This window comes from Megalopta genalis, chromosome 2 (genome assembly GCF_051020955.1).
Source record: "Megalopta genalis isolate 19385.01 chromosome 2, iyMegGena1_principal, whole genome shotgun sequence".
NCBI classification, from domain to species: domain Eukaryota; kingdom Metazoa; phylum Arthropoda; class Insecta; order Hymenoptera; family Halictidae; genus Megalopta; species Megalopta genalis.
In genome coordinates, this window is record NC_135014.1 from 38,949,363 (window position 1) to 38,970,907 (window position 21,545).

A 21,545-nucleotide genomic window follows, 5' to 3' on the forward strand; every position below is an offset into this window, starting at 1 on the left:
CTGACAAACCAGTTGGAGATCTACGAGTAATGGGAACAGAAATTCTTTGGAATAACGAGGGTATCGAATTCTACCCTAAAAATTAGCGCGTGATCGTATATCACGGTAGATTGTATCGGGTTTTTTAGCATAAACCGCAAATTACTTGAAAAGTTGTCGATGGTGCGGATTTAGGAAAAGATTCACGCCTAGAATGCTAATTCCGTCGATCGATAGATTGTAGATCGCGATGGTTAGCGCCTTAGTGGCGATTAAAGGACGAGCGGTAGATCGGCGAACTCGATACCGCCGTTGTTTTCAATTTGGAAAACAGACCTTTTGGAGCATTCTATCGATCGTGATAAAGCAAAACTTTAATGAGCTCAAGAGCTGTCTTGTTAAGGATCAAATTACGTGCAAAGACTGTGCTACAGATTGGAAATGATATTACACCTTTGTTTCTCCATGAAATAGAATGAAAATCGAGCAGTTCAGATTTTCGAAAACTGCATTATCCATAGCAGAAGATCAAAATTAGGCATTTTCTACGAAAAGTAATATACTATTAATAGACTGTGGATTTTATATATTTATAACACAAATGTGTAGGTAAAATATGAAACAACGAAAACATCAGAATAACTTAGAAATATCGTTTATTCTTCATTTTATTGTATCGTGCACGATTTTCAACCTATTAAAATTATTAATACGAAAAATGAATTTGTCTTCAGTTCTTGTTTGTTGCAATTGATAAGCATCCAATTAGTAACTTTACTACTAGTTCATTTCGGTTAGGTATTTGAGTACAGGCTGTTTCTTGGTGTGAGGACCGAAATGGTCTGGAGTCGCTCATCCTAAGAACCATCCGCCAATAAGAAACAAAAACGAAGGTGCAAAGGAAAGGAGGATCCATAATCCTGCCTCAGGGTTGCTAAAAAAATTGCTGCAAATCTTTCTGATTACATGGTAGATACCAAATCAACAGCCGCAGTTCTGTCTTGCGAATTTATAATAACCCGTGGCGGTAAAAACATTTTCGTAAGAATCTTTGTAATTTATAACATTAATTTATTTTAATATCATCTGGAAAATAATATGCTGTGCCTTAAAAGGTCGGTCAATATAAGAAGCGCATCAATAATGGCTTCTAAGATTATTTAAATAATTGCTTTTGTGAAATTTTAATATTTGACCTGTCGACTGCGATTTTGTACATTATGCAATAATGTAAACGCTACATGTTTTCAGGATATCATGTTGCATTATTTTATATTAAGTTAGAAAATGCTTTCACGTTAAATTGTTAGCTTAACTATTTGTCATAAGTAATAGCAGATTTCAGCAATTTAATTTGCTATTATATTGCAATGTTTCGTACAATGTTTTTTACTTCATGCGTTTTAATATTTTATTTTCTCTTATTCTATACGTATGAGTATATAGTTATAATATGAATTATTCTCTTCTTTATATCAAACAACCTTTATTCGAAACATCTTTTTATACAACATACAGTTTATAAGAAAAATTAATGTGAAAGAGTTAAACGACTCACTCTGTACATGTTTACCAAGTTGCATACGAAGGATAACAAATAAAAATAACTGTAGAACAATAATGCAGTAAGCCTTATCTTAGAATGACTTGTAACGTTTCCGTCAAACTAATAGTTTCATGTACCAAGCTGGTTTTGAACTATAATTACATAGTATTTTTAACATTGACACATATACATCGTATGTCTAACGGTATACGAGAACTATAATTTCCATGTCAAACGTGACGGACGGATAAGATTAGAAAGACCTTTTTTAGTTTACCGTGTCTAGAGGATGTTCATTTTATGCAGATACAAAATTTTTAATTTCACATTCATGATTTTTGATAGGTTGTTTATCTCGATTATTTGTAATTTGACAGATGCATGAATGTAACAAAACTATTTCCATTCCAGCTTCGGTAATTTTTTGAAAATCTATAGAGGTTGTTTTACTAAAAGCCGGCTACCAAATGATGTTCTCTAATTACAATGCAATGACAAGTGTTTCGGGCACCTCATATTTCATCTGAAATAAGTTTGGAACTAATTTAAACATTTTAGAGCCCAAGGTCATACTATTATTGCAACAGATTAGTCGAGTGGAATGAAATTAAATAAGTGGCTTGCTTTAGGTGAAACATTCAATCTATACTATTTCAATTAATACAGTAAATTCTTCGCAATTTTCCTTTAGCTTGTAAACAAAAATTAAAAATTTGGGAAGAGGAGATACCATTATTCGAGCCTTGCACCTCGTTTTTATAATTGTTGACAATCGGCAACTATAAAAGTGAACCGCGAGGCTTGAATAAACGTATCTCCTCTTCCCAGATTGTCCATTTTTGTTCATAAGCTGAAGGAAAATTAGGGAGATTTTTTTGTAATTTTGGTTATCACAGCGTAATCAACTATTTTCAATACGTGTATTTATCGCTGTGACGTCAAAGAAATCTTGAAATATTATTTCATACAAACAAGAATATTTCATTAACTATTGCCAATACTTTTTAAAAATGTTTTTAACCAGCTTGTTTTATTCAATTGATCAAGATACGACGATGTTCCATATTACATTCCGTTGCATATTGCTTACATGTGCCCTACGCATAAACAGCGATAGTCGACAACGTTTGAATAATTCATTATTCTGGGAACAAATATACGATCTTGTTCGAAGTTATAGGGACTGTTTGACCGATACGTTACCGAAACTTTCGGGAACAGGGGTTAGTCGACGGAGTCCTAGCTTAGGGAACAGCGGCGATCCTTTGGTTTGTTTTAAATTAACACCTATCGCGGCGCTCGCGGCACGCTTTAGCACCTTTTTAAAAGGTGGCTACTCACCGATCCCCGGTTCTTTCACCGGCACCAGTAATTACGGGTCTCGAAGACGAGTTGCGTCGACATCGACGAGATACTCATTACGTGTTCCACGTGGCTACTTTCGGCTGCGTAGACCTCGTCCATTTTTCTTTTTGCAATTCTAGCCTTTTTGCATTCCGAAGTTTCTAATCCAGACACCCGACGTGTACGCGAGTTTCACGACTCAATGGAGCATCTGGACGGCTGCGGAGATATACTAGGTGGGCCTCGTGAATCGGGTCGCGTAAATGAAGGGTCATTCAGATACAATAGAACTCCATTTACGGTGTGACTTGGGGCAAAATTTTGTCCGGATGTAGGATAACACAACGTAGATTAACGAATAAAATTTTATTCGAATTAATATCCAATCGAATACAAATTTATCTGGATAACAATTTATACGATTAAGACTTTATTCGAATAAAAAATCGTTTGAATAAGAAGTTATTTGTCATTTGAACAAGATTTTATTTGTAAAGGAATTAATTCGGAAATTAATCGAACTTTTTCATAGTTTATTGATTCGTTTTTCTTCCCTGTTACAATGAACTCTTTTTTTCCACTGTTGTATCGGAAAGTTTGTTATTTTTGAGTAGATCCGAATCGTAAGGCAAAGGGTTAAGAAAAAACACGTAGACACGTGGCTTGGCCCACATATATAACAGCTTTTTCACATGTCCATGTATACCTAAAATATTTATAAGATTACATTCTCGAGATCCAAGCTCTATATTAAGTGCGCCGGAACGTTCTGTCCAATTCCATGAACCGTGTTCGATAGAAATTGCGTTTTTTATTTCTGTACCTGCAATTTTAGCTTTTTTTATCGTTCACAAACTACTATTACATTTTTTCTAAGTATTTTACGATATAAAACGTGTCCACATTGTTCACCTTTCGGTGTTCCAATTCGGTAATTGGTATCGAAAAGATGTTTAATTGTGATCACTTGTTATCGCAGCTAGGAATACAAAGGAAAAGACGAAATTGAATAGTCTCGTTGTTTTATTCTGTATGATACATTTTATTTTGAGTAATGTCGTCATACAATTTTGAGTCTTGCTGCAGCTTACTGAAAGCATGCAGATATAAAACCTTTTGCTATATTCTGATTTCCCAACGTTTTATTTGAGATCTGTTAAGCAATGACAGAAACTAAATATGTATATACCCCAGTACATATTATTATTTACTCATTTGTTATAGAAATAATTGTATACAATTATTTGATTATAACCGCACGTTATATTATAACATGTTATTATGTTTCATCCATCGTTGTCCAATTTGAGAAATCTACGACTCGTTATGTTTTTAGATTTCATGAGATCGGTTTGAAGAAAAAAACACAGTTACGTTACAACGTGTCATTATGTCTCATGCACGGTTGTTCACTTTAACTTACATACACGGTGTCCTTTTTAATCTTCTTGATCCGAGACTTTCGTGTTTTTGTAAAAATAGCTTATTTTCGTTAGAATTGGTGCTGTTAATGCACTCGAGTCCATATTCGAATAATTATATTACTTGACACGTGAAAGTGTTTTGTCAATCGTAAACGAAATCCATGTTTCAGTTTGTCTTAACAAGAAAAAAAACGTGTGATTATACTTTAAGTATTACTCTACTGTGTGGCGTAATTAGGTTTTGTCCCAATTCTTTAATTTTAAAAATAAATAAATTTTCAAGTATATCCAAAAATTTTAGTAGGTTAAAGACATTTCGCTCTGTTTACTTAAATAACGTTTAAACATATTCAAATATATTTGTGATTCCTACAAAGGAATAAAGTTTGTGATTCCTATTGAAATTAGGTCAGTTCACAGAATACTTTAACGCAAAAGAGGTATAGTTTTTACTAAGGTAGAAAATACTCTACAATTAAAAAATTTAACTTCTTCTAAATTACGTTTAAAAACAAAATAATGATGAAACATAATTTTTGGACATGTGTTCAACGCATCAAAATTTGTATAAAGCGTCCATTGGATATTGCAAAGTAAAGATTTCTTGTTTTGTGTTTCCAATCTACAATGAACATCTCATATTTTTGTAAGATAAGAATCACACAACAGTAGTACCGTGTATATTCTTTTATGTACAATAATCAGAATGTATTTATTTATTTATTAAAGCTTTAAACCAGATGGTTTATTCAGAAGTTATTATTGTATTGTTATTATTGTCGAAGCTTCTCTTGTCTGTAACGTTTAATATTTCCGTCGAGTAGCGTGTTACTGTAGTATCGAGGATAAAGTCGGGCAAAATATTCTACTAATTGCTGCAGACGGTTCTATGCTGTTACTCCGAGACACAAGGGAGGCGCGTGGCCATATTTTACGGGCGTCGGCGTGAAACGGATAATTTTCAAAGGAGGGAGAAAGCGATATCCGATCGTATATCAGAGCACGAAATGGTCGGTCGCCTTCGAATTATCGGAAACAAGGGCCAAACTAATGGGCCAAGTTGGACCATCTGGCTCCGCGGGGCTGGCTGATTCATGCCAACTCCTTCACTATTTTCACGCCGGACCAATTAACCTAAATGCATCACCGTTAACCGCGATCGCTTCGTCTTAAACGAAGTTCGAAACAGTTTCTAAATGAAATAAAATATTATATTGAAAATAGTCCACACGCGCCGTTTCTCTTTACTAATTCTGATTTCGCGGATCACATTCTTTGCATAGTTCATTCGTGTTTCGAATAAGACTGACGTATTTTATAACAACGTATATTTTGACGAACTCGTTTTGACAAACGGTATAAGGGTTTCATTACATGCATACTATAAATTATACCGAGTTTCATTCCTAAAAGCGATTTCCACAACCATGGTGTCTCTTTGTATCAAAAATCGAAAAATGAGACTTGCATCTCCTAAGGTTCATAAACGTTGGACAAGTCGGGATTGATTAGAGCAAGTGCTTTTCACCAATTCTTTCTCTTCGTGTTAAATTTTTGTCCGCCACTGTACCTACCATTTTGTCGTCTTCAGATGTATTAATATATTTGCATTACTCTGTGTTATGTACCTTGTTCTGTGTTCATACTGTTAGTTTGCATTCAATATTTTCTTATTCAAAACTGATCCCACAATATTAGTTGATTAATAAAATTGTTAACATCCTGTGTAGCGTCGTGCAATATTCTCGCAGACTATAGTGTACTCCGCGATTTCATTAACCAGAAAACCGACCGCAAATATGTATAGAAGGTGGCAACAGTGAAATGTTGGGAACAGGCTATTGTGTCAGAAAAGTCCAGAAATGGGCAGAGCAAGTGAAAATCCATTCGATTAGAAGCAATATAAATCTATTTTGTAATGATCGTGAGATTTGTTGGCCGCAATGGCTTTTCGGTGATGTTTTCTGTAGAAACTATGAGCGACGCGGAATAGCTACCAAAGAGAAATGCTGCGAGTTTCTTCCTGGTACCGTTTTTGTCGACTACTGCCGACTCTCGTCTTGTTTAGAAAAGCGTAAGAGCCTGGCATTATGCGTCTGTACACCGAGGAAACTCGGTCGGCACGTACGTGTTTTCTCACAATCGGAATTTATTTGCTAGAACGACTAATTACGATCCTAAACGATCGGTAAAACAAGTATGTATGATCGAGTCTAATGAAGTGAAAGAAGGTAGGTGGAAGGAAAGGATTCGTGCTTCCTGATTCTTTCTTTATTGTCAATGCTGAATGACATGTTCTATTTACGAGGTAATGTACCGACAGCGAACCCATGCAAGGCGGACGGTTTTATAGACGTGTCGGCAGGATGCCGGGTCCAACCGGACCCAGAACGAAATTTCGCTGTCTACCTAAATAAAAAATATACATTATTTATTTCGGAGTTTCGCTTTACATGCTTATCGTTAACATCTTATTATCGTCACGAATTCATTATCACCAGCAACTACTGGAAAGCATAAGCGACGTATAAATGAATAGGCATTGTTCCTACTTCAGAATAAAGTTTCAAGCTACTGTACGTGCAGTTTTTTTTTTTTAATTTACGAATAATGAATTCGGAGCCAATCCTTATTTTAGTTTAATAGTATTTTAATAAATGGCATCGTGAATATAGAGCATTTTTATTTTCATTTGCTTCGGTGCTGCGTGGTTAGTACACAATTATTAGATGTGATTTTCGTAAGCATTCAGAATCTACGCATCTCCATTTCACGTAATTATCAAAAATCAGCGGACTACTGTATTAGAAGTGGCGATTAAGTGAATGTTACGATTAATGAGCTTTTTTGTATTAATGACTCGGACTGCTAATGGAATATATGAACTTACTGAAGCTCAGAAGAAGGTAGTGAATTAAATGGTGCTACGTAGTTCAGTATATGTAGAATTATATTCTAGGAAAGTTGTGATTGTCGAAATTTTGATTTACAAAGTTCTTCTGGTGTAAAATCGTAGAACATTTTTGCTGTTCGAACGTTTGTTTTGCTAACTTTCGATCCTAAATCTAATATTTTCAATATAAATCTATTAACGAAATTCATTACTCCCACCAAATGGAGTTGCTGATGTATCCCCAAGGTGAGTTTTCACAAACGGTGCCTGCGATGGCCTCCCTTACGGGCACTGTCAATATTCTGAAGTTTACGTCGGTGTAATTCAGAGTCGCTATCAGAAAGTTTGGCATTCTGTCTGATATAATCCATAACAATCCTCCTCTTATCTAAAAATAATATCAACGTTCTTTTTAACACGTTCGTTCAAACTGGAAAGCTCTTATTATTGCTACCTATTTCATTTTCATTCGGTTCATTGAATATGTGAATATTATGTTTCAATCATTTCCTCACAGTGAAAGGAAGTTTTCATCATGCTAGTCAGATGAATAAGCTAGATTTCAAATCAAAGAAGTGGGAATAGGTTACGTGACACGCCGGCACTCATACACAGCGGAGTGGAGTTCCTATCTTATTGTGCTATACCGGTGTAATACCGTCGCGTTCGTAGTTCAGAATGATCATGTACACCCATTATGCCTCCCACTCCGCTGTACCGGAGTCCCGGCGTGTCACATGACCTACCTCCACTCCTCCGATTTGAAATCTAGCTTACACTTCTGTCTATAATGGTTGCAATAATAATAGAAAACGAAATCAAACAAATAGATATCTTTAATCAGTGAAAGTTTAAGCGAAAGAAGAGTCCTGCAAAGTTTCTTTTTTATTGCTACGCAATAACGCAATTTTATCACTGAACTGTGAATTTTTGTGCATGATTTAATGTTTATAAAAGAGTTTCGTTTTCTGCACTAGTCTTTCTTTTTTTTTAGAATCTTTAGAAGCTGTAAGATATACAACAATAAACAACATTCTACTTCACTACATTCAATAAACAATAAATTATAAATAAGTAATAGGAATATGCGAAACGAAACTGTTAATGATTTATGTCAAGATAAATAAAGCCTTCATTTCATTTATGAATGAATAGAATATCTATAGAAGGATAAACAGACTTCGGTTTAAAATCTGAGGTCACGAATTAAGCCACAGAGATCTATAGACTATTCATAATGTTAATATTACACTTAGAATGAAACTTTTAAAACTTACTTTGACGTCCGCTGGAAATATTAAAGCATCGTCATGTCTTACAACAACTGCATGATTCTGAGGCCCATATGGTAATAAAGAATTCCAACAGCCTACCGAGTTTTGATCAATTAGATTAAAGAATTGAAGACCATTTTCGTCCATTGCGGAAGCAGTACAATGACCGAGTGGTCCCCTTTCTGGTAGAACCTAACAATGTTAATAATAATAAAATGTAAAATTCGGAAATGGTCATGTCTCGTAACTTGCACGTTAAGCATAGTTAATCATAACAAATTAAAAATTATTCCATTCATCTTGATGCCCTAAATTAAATTGTTTATATGTTTCGATTTCATTCTTGATATATAGTAATGCAATGTGTTATTCATTGTAAATGTTATTACATATTGAAGCTATAAATTAAATTAAATTGTTTAATAAATATAAGTTAACTTGGGACCATTTTAATGAAAAATAACATTTTAAAGGATTTGAAGGTAAACTAATAATTGCGAAATGTAATAATCTTACAGACAAACATTAAGTCAAACAATATTAACAGAAAAAACTAAAAAATAATACGTAATTTCAATTAACTTTTAATTATAACAGTCATGATTCAACCTGTGCAAGTTGAGCAATAGCATTTTACGAATCATAACAAAATTGTAGAATTTTTAATAAAATTAAAAAATGTATTTAATTAATAAAGTATCTGTTTTCTTAGTTGCTGTCCTCACAATTATTGTATAAATTTAACCGTACAAATTTGGCGTAAATTTAACCGTGCACTACTGTATGAAGATAATACTGTACCTGGAACTCGTGGTAGCTGTCCTGCGACAGCTGTTCATCCCTGAGAATTCTTGTCGAGACTGCAAATTCTCTTCTGCTGCTGAGAGGATGGAAAAACAGAGTTCTGAATCCATTCACGTTGATTGGGGACAGACTCATACCGAAAATTCCTTCTTCTCCCCATTGGAAATTCAAGCCGCCGATATTGTAATCACCGGCTAGAGGATCCGGCATGAAATAGCTATGCGTAACACGCCATGATTTGTTCTGCTCCCAGGAGTACACAATCAAGCCGTATCCCAGCTCGTCAGACATGTAGGCGAACGCATCGTTGCATCCGCCTTTCCCCAAATCCACCGCGATATTGGCAATGAATGTGTTCTAAGCAATACACCTTCCGTTAATTCTTATAACTATAACATTGCACAGTCATTAACTCTTTGCACTTAGTGAATTTTCTAGGGTTACTTTTATTGTCCCTCGGACGAAGGACCATTTTCACAATTATTTAATTGATGATACTTGTGACTAGTCCGCGGATTTTATGCATTTATAATCATGGTTCACAGGTGATCAAGCCAGGTTTAAAATTGGAGGAGTGGGCGTAGGTCACGTGATGCGCCGTGATTTTCATTAGGCGCCCCACACCACTATATGAGAGTCCTGGCGTATCACGTGACCTGCTTCCTTTCCTTCGATTTCAAATCTGGCTTAATCGCCTGCGAATCATACTTATGACGAGAACGAGTAACTGCAATTTAAAACATCAGAGAGATTAAAAGAAATAGTACAATAATAATTATCTATTATTTTTTCTCTTTGTGCATATTACGTTATATATTATATTCAAATTAGTATAAAATCTAATATTTAATACTAAAAATATCGAATACTAAAGGTGACTGGTATGTGCTTTTTTATAAAAATTATAAGATTGATTTTAGTTAGTTTCCTGGCATTTTTTATGATGATAACTGCCTGAATGAATTATAATTTTAGTAATAGTTTAATAAGATTATATAGATAACATTTATGACGTTAATAATTCATGTTTATAATTTTAATAATACTTTAATAAAATATGTAAAAAGGGGGGGTCCATTTGACCAGCAATGATATATTTAATATTAAAATAATATTTCTCCAGAATAATATTTTTACATTTACTTTTGCAATGTGTACTTGTGTAAAATCACTTCTTAATTGATAAATCAAAAGCTTTGTAAATTTTTAATATAACGCAATTTTCATAGTAATGATTTTTATTTTTCGTTCGACTATATTTATTTCTTCTTTTGTTATGCCATAATAGTTAACGACACATTTACAGAGTAATATAAAATAATAACAGTTGTCAAATATTTTTATGAATGTATCTGTAAAGAATTTCACTTTTGTCTAATTTCGTTTTGTACAATCATCAATGATCTCTCTTTATTTTCTCTTTAAGAGAATATTTTAGTTATCTGCGAGATTTACGATACCCATGAGAGGAAACAGTCAAGTGCAAAGAGTTAAACAAAGTTACTAAACGAAATCGAATGTGACAGTCAATTTTGATTTCCTTCGTAAAAGTTAGTGAAGTTATTAATTAACATAGCGAAGGCGGCAATTGTTACTCACCAATACTGACTTGCGTGATTAAATGTTAAACAGCGAACATTATGAGAAAAATAAATACGTATATAAACATTCCAAAGTAACAGTACGTTATATATTACATTCTACTATCTCTATATGTATAAATGAAAAGTAAGAGTACTGCTAATTGTTAGTTGACACAGAATAGCGTGTTGCAACTAAAAATGTGCACGATATTTATGCATAATTTAGTATCGTTGGAAAAATCGGTTCCAACTGGAAGTCGTCAGTAAGTGTTGCCGGAAAGTTCACAAAAAAGCACTATTATAGAAGAATGTTGAGCAGTTAATAATAATAATATAAAATAAATGCGAAAGAATGGTACACGTTATCAAAAGATCAAGCCAACTCTTGTAAATTAGATAGGAGCTATTTCGGTTAAATTAAGTTGCGGTAGTGTTCTTGAATGACTCAGTGAAGATTATAATCTCAAAAACAAATTAACAGAATGCTAATTTCGTAAAAAAACTATGCAGTGGTAACATAAATTGCATTTTCTTTGTGAATGAAAATAAATTTTATTACACATTCTATACTATATACTTATAATATTCAAATTACTTGTAAAGTAGTAATTTTGTTAAACAATTAATGGTACGTTTTTTTTGGCGATCACATGTGGCTATCATGATTTGTTGATGTTATTAATTTAAACTTATTATTGCAGTTGATTACAGTCTTCACTGTAATCAAATTAATAATAGAAAATCTAAGGGAAGAGTAGCTATTATGAACAATATATTAAACCTCTAGCTCAGTCCATGAAAATAAATAAATTAGACAAACTAAATTAAGAACTGCGTTAAGACGAAGTAATTCTCAAAATAAATATAAAGATTTAAGCGTTAAGTTTAGGTTTAAGCTATAGACTTAAGAATTTCAGTTTAATCAATAAGTGAGTTATATAAATTTTTAGGCCAGCCACACACACACACACACACACACACACACACACACACACACACCCAGAAGCAAGCACGTATTAGTAATTATGTAGCATAATGTTTACTACCGATAATAAGATTATGCTCATCGATGTCATGTAATCTATGGATTAGAATATTTACGATCTTTATAAAATTATTCATTTAATAATGTATGCTACTTATACTTGCAATTATGACAAACTTCTATTAGCGTTAAAAAATGAAAAAAAATGTAAATGTTCGAAGTTTCGGAAGATCATGCTTGCAAATAAAATCCAAGAAAGATATACCATATTGATGTCTTCGGGTCTCAGTCTATATTGCCTTAAGATTTTGTCCGTTGTCAAATCGAAAACATTTAGTGTGTAAGGGCAGGCTTGCACCGTTGTGTTCCCGATGCCTATAGTACCAGTGTCTAGTACCCAGAGTCTGTCACATGCGTCTGCGTGTATTCTGAATTAATAAAAGTGTTACCAATTATTATTAAAATAGATATAAACAGAATATTGCCACTGAGAAGCGAACATTTGTAATTCAAATCTGTGGATGTTTGGAAAAAAATGGTTACATGAACTAGACTCGTGCAGGACAATTTTTAAAATTAAATTACGTATACAATATCGTTAATGTTTATACATTGTGGAGGTGTACAGGTACAGGTTTATGCATTGTGGAGGTATTGTCTCCAATTGACAAGCAACAATATGCTACATCTTTGTGTTTATATCATTAAATATTAATAGAATTTGACAATTGACTTAGATGTACACATATTTATATACCTCAATTTACAAAAACATTGTTTAAAATCACATCATAAATTTAATTCAATTGTTAATTAAGTTAAAGAATCTGTTGAAAATTAAGTTTGAATTATTATATTTAATTTATGCTAATTCTCGATTTCATATTTATATATATTTTAAATATACATATAGATTCATTGTTTATTAATAATTACGTAATTTATGGCATTTTAGATTACGTATTCATGAACGATATAAATGCAGGCACAGATTTATTGATCATTCGTAATTGTCATATTTCGATACCTATTAATAATTTTTCAATTTATAGCATTTTTGGATTACATATTCGTATAAGATATAAATGTATTACATAAATACAATATAAATCATTTTTCGATCATACTGACCTGTAAGCAGTGGTCAAGCCGGTACCACACGCCCCAGCTTTGTTCAGCGCCCAGTTTGGATAAGGCGTGAGCCTAGGTGAGCCTCCACGATTCGCATCGAGCGATATATAATTCAAAGTCGCCGGAATTCCTAAAATCGTAAGTACCATGCGTTACAGATCTGCATTCGAAACGCGACAAAATATGACCGAATATTTGCACGCTACTCGTATCTAGAATAGCGTGAGCAACGTTATCGAAATCCTGACGCACGCAATTCGATTTTATCGGAAACGTGTATGCCGAACAATAGAAGCAAACTTTTTGAAAGACAGATTTACACGATCTACAGAAAGGTTGCGTGATCGAAAATTGCAGATAACAAAGAAAAAGTTTATTGGCACGCCAGTCGTGTATGATCACTTAAACCTTTCGCCTTAGAGAAAACGTTAGGTTCCATGTAAGAAAGACCAGCGAACTTTTAATGCTGGAATCGATGAACCGTGGTTTAACATGTTCGGCAAATAAAATGGTTGTCGAAGATCAGGATAATGGCATTCAGAGGTGAGACAAACTCGAATTCAATTGTAACTTACAGAAACTTTTTACTTCTAAGAAAATGTTACGGCGAGCTTCGAAAAACCAGCAAACTTTTACAGATGAAATCAATGGATCATGGTTTAACATGCTCTGATGATAACAAAATGGTCGCTGGAGACTAGGATAATGGCATTAAAAGGTCAGGTTATATTGAATTCAAATGTCTTTTACTTAAATATTTTTTCTAGGTGAAAATGTTAGGGCAAAAATTAGCATGTCTTTAAAGATGGAATCGATGGACCCGAGTTTCACATGTTCTAAGGAGAACCAAATGGTCGCCGGCGTCCATAATAATAGCATTCGGAGGTCGGGGAATCTCGAATTGAATTGTTTTCGCTTTGATTGGGCGCCGAATTCTAAAACAATTCGTATCCCGAGCTCAGGAAGGAAGTCATTGAACGTTCCGAGTCCATTCTGCTCGGACGGTGTGACAGGAACCGCTTTCTTCTTTTCTCTCTTAATATTTCGCATCCTCTGTTTGGGGAGAAGCTGACGTCGGAAGAAAGAGTGGAGCAAACAAAGCCGTGAACGAATAAAACCTTCTCGTAAAAACAATGCCGACCACCGCGGTCTTTGACACGTTTGGAGAACTTTCAGAAGACTGTCGGGGAGATCGGAACCGGAACAACGAGAAAAACGTGAAAAAGAACCAGCGGAAACGAGGTGGAAATTATCCGGGTGACGTAAGATGACGGGGAATGAAGGAATATTAGCACTCGGTGAAACGAATTTGCACTTCAGTATGCACTTCTCGATTAATAATTCGAGCAAGAAGCGTGTTTCTTAACACTAAAACGCATCGATGAATCAGTACACGTGACTTGAAGAAAGTTCCGCAGAACTACGAAGTTCTTTTAGAAAGCTTACTTAGAAAACTCAACGGGACCTGTTATACGAAATACAGAATAAATTGTAATGAAACATGTTTGTTGATATGTTCAATGAAAATAATATTTGACGACCGTCATAGTCTGAATTAGGAAAATCGAGATAACTTCACGCACTTCCAATTTTAATATTATAATGTACATTGCAATGATAAAGAAAACGTGCAACGTGATTTTCCTTTGTTGAATGTTCTTTAATATTTTGTATCAGTAGTATATTTTGAGCAGTAGTAAATTATTTAAAATTTAACATAAAAGGTGCTACGACATGCAAATTATTTGCTTAGGTTGAGAGTATAAAGTAATGATTAGCACGACATTAGCTCTTTAGTTACTTTTATCTTGTCGCGAAATAAAAATTGTTTGCATCGACTTTAAGAAACAGAAACCGATATGAATTCATAAAATTCCCAATCTAATTATAAGACGTATATGTAATTGTATGATATGTAATATGTATAATATTGTTTAATATGTACTTGGTTACATGACATTAAATGATTAATTGATAGGTTATTGTAAACGTTTACTACAAATGATATGTTTGACGTAGAGATTTCGATTCAAATGAATTGATAGTGCAATCGTATACTTAGGTAAGACGACTGGTTATTGCTTACATTCTGGTTAAAGTTCCGCAATTTCGTTTCCTTCTTATCTTGTACCAATTTTACGTGTAATCTGAACTGGTTCCAAATGTAGAAAAAGAAGATAGATTGGTCTGTTACATTTCGTAAGTACCTTTTTAGAAATAGAAGTAAACGCAATGACTTCCATAAATGCTACAATAAACTTTCGAATCGACTGCAGTTTTCACTGATTTGCCGAAAGATTGTATCCTAAATCTTTTTCTAAATTGGATAATATCTCAAATATGTTTTTGCAAGATATTCCTCTTTTCTTTAAAAAATGCATACATCGTTTTAATATTGTTCGATTAGTTTCATTTTGAACTTTTTTTGCAATGCTTTTCATAAACTGTTTCTCGATCTTTTTAGTTTATTGTTTGCAATAATTTTCAATTATGTTCAGGCAAGTACTTATCAAGATAAGTTATAATAATTTTTCAATGTTTCCTTATTACAAGTAAAGACAAGCACAATGATAAAATTTGTTACGTACAGCGACAAAAGTATGAATTATTTTGCTACGCAATTATTTTTATAATTTTTACATAGCCCTGGACAGTGTATTATTTTATATTTGGTAAAAGGTTAAATGCATGTATCACTTCAACAGCATAATTCTTGTTTAAAATTTTCATTTTTATAATGTTTGTCTAGCGTATATGACGATGCTTTTTAATTCTTGTCAAATCACGTGTGAAAGCGAGAATTTGTAGACCCTCAACCTGATAATAAGAGTTTAATAATTCGCCGGGACGTGGAGACTATTGGACGGAATCACAGTTTCCAGCGGAGAATTAATTGAAATTAGAAGATGCAAGGATATCGGGAAGGTGTACAGTTAAGTTCCGAAATGAGAAGTATCGTTGAGCATTGGCGGCGAATGTTCCTCGCGCACAATAACTTGGCGCGCGCCGCCGCTTACGATAAACTTAAAGTACCGAGAAAAAAAATCGGAAATACGAGAATATAAAAGTGAATAAGCTTCATTCATTCGCCAGTTCCCTTCTAGATTTTGGTCGAAGCGGAGGTGGAGGTAGAGAGAGATAGAAGTCCTTTTATTGAAATCGCTCGCGCGGTTTTCGGCACTTTGTGTCGCGAACCGGAAGTCGACCAGACGAGATTCGAGGCGTGCACCGACCACGGTGATCTTCTACATTCTACACACTATGCTCGTGTCAGTTTCCGGTTTCCTACTCGAGATTTATATCTGATTTTTTCCCGTGTAGAGAATGAACTAAAATATGATTCGTTCGCAATACAGTGATTCGCATTCATATTTGCTCACCTTTTAAGACGCAATAACTTTTTCAAAACCGGACTACACGATTTGAATCTCTTTTAGATGATAGGCGGACTAGTTTATTCCAATTTTGCTATTACTTGGAGTGACAAAATAAAATAAAAAAACTCTCGTTTCGCAACTTTTTCATCTGAGACTACAACGAAAATTTAAAAAATAGATTTTGTACATCTCGATTTGTTATATGCATGCTGAAAATTTGTATCGTTCTATAAACCCAATGTTAACTAACAGGGGATAAAAATAAAGAGATATCCGATTCAAACGTACCATTCCTCCATCTTGGTACGGTGACAAAGAGCTTGTTGCGCCATACCTCGATACCAACAGGCAACGCATTCTCTGGTACAAAATCTCCCCTCATCATTGCCATTTGTCTGCTTGATTCATCTGGGTATGCAAAGTCCAACGCTCTCCAGAAGAATCTCTCCAAAAGAGGAGCTTTTCCATACTTAGAACCCCATCGTTGGAGCCCTTCCACCTTTCCGGCTCCCAAACACAACAAACTGACGCAAAGTAATCCCCAATATATCTTCATCATGGTTTGGTACCTTTAAAATTAGAAAAAATTTCAAAGTGTTTAAAATGATTTCGTGATTGCTTAAGTTTGCTATTTCGATCAACACTCGAACGACGGACCTTTTTCGACAACAATGTAACTGAATAGGCTCAAGATCGTTTATTATTTTATTTAACGATTTTGTCAACATATTTTGTAACGTACTCCTTCTAGGTACGTTAGTTTTTCTGTAAACCTTAATGGAGAGCGTGTGAAAATTGAAATGAATTGTCAGAAACTAGATTGTTAAATCACGATATTTATATACTGGGTCCAAATGGACCCTAGCCCTGCCGTCCAAGTATTAAATGAATTCTAAGTATTTCTAATTATTAAATCGTGCACTTTTATGCTAATTTTCGTTTTTAATTTTACATCTTCAATTGAGATGTTTAATAAATCAATATTCAAATAATAACTAAAAATTCATGGCAATCTTAGTGGCCTTTTAAAGGAATTGTGTGATTTCTTTTAGCTTGGAAAGTGTAAATGGTAAAAGAATCTTCTTTATAGTTGTTTGACGAAGGTGAACATTGTATGATTTCAAATTTGGAATGATCTTGGCAAGTCAGATAATGGACAAATTAAATATATATGGTAATATATTATCATTATTAGAGAATGTGATTGATAAAATATTCGTATACACCTCTATTTGACATTATAGTCGCGAAACAACTTCCAGTGGAAGTGAACCACCTTGTAGACAAGGTTTATGTCAATGATTTAGTATTTAATATATTCTGTAGACTACTGAATAACGACATAATCGCTTGTAAAATAGTTTCTAGTCGAAATAGTTTCAATCTAAAAAATCTTATTTATAATACTCATTCGCGATGCAATATTGTACTAAAAAGGTTGAAATTTTTTTCTCTATAATATTAGTATTATTCTATTATCTTCTCACAGTACTCAAATCTCCTATTTAAGGATAATAGTTATGACAGCTTTGATAATTATAATGATTTAATGATATTAACAATTCTTTTATGCACTCACAATATTAGTAATAAATTTATATCTTTTCTTGTTTTTAAAAATTAAAATTTTGCTTGAAGTTTCACATACTTTGAAGTAATTCGTATAATAGAATATATCTTTTTTTGAGATAATGTGGTATGAACTTTTTTATAAAAATAAATAATAATTAAAATTTTTGCATAAGGGCACTTTGAAATTTTGCAGCAATGGATTGATTTTACGATTTATAAATATTCGTATGCGTATGTTCGTATTATGTTTTCGTCATTGATCTGGTTGTCAGAGATCATTTTGCTAGGAATACAATTGACTTATGGCATTGTCATTATTTTAGTAAACAGTGCTTTCTATGTTACCGAGTGATGTCACTGGTTAAAATAGTTATTAAGTATTATCGAAGTGGACTACTTATTGTTAATTACAAAAAAGTCACTGAATACACATACACACTCCTTCATATGTATTAGAACATTTATTTAGTTTCACAAAACAAGTAATATTTAATAAAAATTATGCGATATGCGTAAACTTTCACAGATCACATTTCAGTTGAATTCATGGAATATTATAATAAATAAACAGATTTTCATGTAAACTTCTATTTTCATACGTCATTTTACAAAAATTATAATTAGAGAATAGTTTTCTTCAACAGCTAAAGGATTACTCATTGTATAACGAAGATCAAAATGCTATTGGATCTCGTTAATTTATACATTTTTTTGCATTTTAAAAATTTGCACACGCCATAAATGCACAGATGTCCACAATCTGATAATCGATACCTAAAATAATGATTTTGTAAAATATTGGGAGTATATATAAATGGAAAAAAAGAATTGAATTTGGTTACGCTAAATTTTGTATAGTAGATCAATGTTCAGACATATTTTCAAATCCCAATTTTAATTTCTCGCAAGTGAACCGACAGCTCCAAACGAGGGTGAAAACGAGAATAAAATGCATCCATCAGTGGTAGCGAAAGTGTTAACTATTACTCCTGGACGCACTTTACCGTTAAAACGTCGACGATTTATTGAAAACCTGATACATTATTGAGTGCTGATTTGTGCAAGTCAAAATGTAAGATTGATTTAATTCGATCATATTTTTTACATGTGCTACTATACGGTCTACGCGGTAATCGAGGTAAGTAATCTATCTAACTACCGGGCATGAGATCACGGAAGCGTGTCGTGTGCACTAATCCGAAAGAGTACTGGAAACTACGCGTAACGATAATAACTCGTGCACTCGACGCACAACGAAATCATCGATTTAAGTTTCCCATCGGACTGTTTAAATTCGAGATACACGAAGCGCGACAGACGAATTTTCACGGATCATCCGGCATCGCGATCTAACCATTAATTACTCGCTTCCTAGACCGTAATTAATTCTGTGGATAATGTTTATTTTCTAATCATCCTGTGAACCAGACCACGATGGCGTTGCTTCCAAGACACTTCCTGCATGTATAATTGCCTAACTAACTATTCCATGATCTTCTACTTAACCTGCGTTTTATACAATCTACTCGTTTTTAAGCGGCACGAATTCGTGCACCTTGATATGATTCGCAAAGAAAGTAATCTAAGCAATGCGAACTATGTGGAATTTCATAGTTTATAACTCACACGTAGATGTACAGTGAGGAGCAAAACAGAGTCCGCACATTTTGAGACTGTTTTACATTTTAAAACTGGTCTAAACCACATTGTCTACTAGACAATGACTAAAATACTATTTTTTTTTTCAGATTTTGCTATTATTTGGAATGACAACAAAATAAAAAACTCTCGTTTTTTAAATTCGATAAATCCAAATTCGTACTTCAAGGTTGAAAAATTTTTGAAACAACGAGATATTCTTTTTAATTTGATTCACACTACAATCAATTAATGAAAAAGCTGCTTTATTTTTTGTTTTAAATTATCAATAAAAACTCTGTACAAGGAGAAGCGCAGCTCATACAATTTTTAGTATTTTGTATTTCATTGTATTAAATATTTTTAATATTGTATCAAGTGTTCTCAAATATTTTACAAAACATTCTTCTGATTGCTTTAATGACTCTGTAGGCAAAAATATTTCTTTAATGTTCTATCATGACTTATGTTACGTGACACAATTAATTACGAATGGAGGAGATAATTACTAATAAGAATGTTTCGTGTGAGACTATTTCCCATGTGTTATTTCGCATCCAATACGTATATTCACTTAAGAGGAAACGAATCGAACTAATAAGTTAATATCGAAAACGAAAAAAACTGAACCGTTATTTGCCCTGGCCTTTAACTCGGTAATGTTTTATTTCGAATGAATAATTTACTCTCGCACTAACACCAACACCCGACGATAGGATGGTTTTTTTTTGGTTCTCAGCAAATTCTGTCATGGTGTGATCAAGCTGATCAGAACGTAGGATAATTTGCGATGTCATTAATCAACTGCGTTCAACGACAGCCACTCGCTCGTTCAAAATCTTTAATGAAAAATGCTTATTCGAATATTTGATCAAAAGAATTGCAGGATTTTCGTCTCGATCTTTTTTTACCGATGCAATGCAATTTAATGAAGTAATAGCAATTTATTTAACAGATTTGGTTCAGAATAATAAATTTTATGAATCTGTAATACACCTGACTATCTAAAATCTGGTTCAGTGAAATGTATGAAGATTAACAATACTTTCGTTTCCTTCCTAAATCGATTCTAATTTTCAATTTTACAGATCAGTTCGTAAGAACCGATATTTGCGCAAACGTGCACACTCTAACGATAGCAGCAAAGCTACATTGATAAGAAAAAATGGAACACATAAATAATACTTTTATTAATAATTGTGACCACATTTCTGCATGGGTTGTCATTTGCACGGCTAAAAAATTGTTTCAGAAATGAAAATCGTTTTCAAATAATTATCTCGACGTGAGATTGAAACAAGAGCTGTACAGCTCGATGAAATATTTGCTGTTTTTTCAAAAAATTTCTCCCAAATCCGCAAACTGTCTAAAAAACTCAACACCCAACCAAGCGTGATAAATCACAATAACAAATTACTGAAATCGTATGTATTCGAATCGATGCTTTCATAAAATATGTAATTACATACAAATATCGAATGACTGTGGAAATATTAGAAAACATTGTTCAAATCGAACGAAAAAATTCGTTTGCACTGCGTTTAGCGACAAAATTTGCTTTTCAAATGATTCTTGTACACTTATCAGCCGAGAAGAAAGCACACGAGTATCTATAAGTGAATGATTTTCGAATGAGAAACCGCGCGATAGTTGATCTGTCCCGCTTTGATATACCTCTTTGGCGAAAATTGGTAACGATAGTCGATAACTTCGTCTTCGGAACGAATAGACTCACGATTCGTAGATAGGTAGTGGCAAAGTTACAAGTAAACTGTTGGTTCCTGCAAAACGGCACTGGTATATATGTACTCAGTTCGTGTGACACGTGCCCACTCGGCTATAGACGTTCACCCGTCTAAACCTGTGTTGGTACACTCTGATTCATAAACATCCAGAAATACAATGGCCCTATAAATTAAATGATTAAATATTTCTATTGTTGTAACGGCAGCAAAAACTATGGGATACTTCAGCAATTTCCCGATAAGCTCTATA

At 33.6% G+C, this 21,545-nt stretch overlaps 1 protein-coding gene across 2 annotated transcripts; it reads right to left on the reverse strand.

Annotated features, from left to right (window-relative positions):
• Positions 1 to 6,549: 6,549 nt before the first annotated feature.
• Y-y (yellow-y) lies at positions 6,550 to 21,309 on the reverse strand. 2 transcript variants are annotated; one of them, XM_033468661.2, is made up of 8 exons: positions 21,225 to 21,309; positions 16,629 to 16,909; positions 12,964 to 13,093; positions 12,098 to 12,260; positions 9,262 to 9,621; positions 8,464 to 8,652; positions 7,405 to 7,574; positions 6,550 to 6,702 (listed from the first exon to the last, which is right to left on the reverse strand). In XM_033468661.2, the coding sequence occupies exons 2-8, from the start codon at positions 16,897 to 16,899 to the stop codon at positions 6,699 to 6,701; spliced, it is 1,287 nt and encodes a 428-aa protein (XP_033324552.2). In that variant the 5' UTR covers positions 16,900 to 16,909; positions 21,225 to 21,309; the 3' UTR covers positions 6,550 to 6,698. The 2 variants fall into 2 exon arrangements, with proteins under 2 accessions (XP_033324552.2, XP_033324551.2); XM_033468660.2 differs by lacking the exon at positions 6,550 to 6,702 and having other exon boundaries at positions 7,226 to 7,574.
• Positions 21,310 to 21,545: the final 236 nt, after the last annotated feature.

Bases quoted from the DNA above. Each gene is read 5' to 3' on its own strand.
- Y-y (XM_033468660.2), bottom strand. From the start codon at position 16,899: ATGATGAAGATATATTGGGGATTACTTTGCGTCAGTTTGTTGTGTTTG. The intron at 9,622-12,097 runs GTATATCTTTCT...TGTATTGCTTAG, and splicing joins GACCCGAAGACATCAATATG to AACACATTCATTGCCAATAT. The intron at 8,653-9,261 runs GTACAGTATTAT...TAACATTGTTAG, and splicing joins ACAGCTACCACGAGTTCCAG to GTTCTACCAGAAAGGGGACC.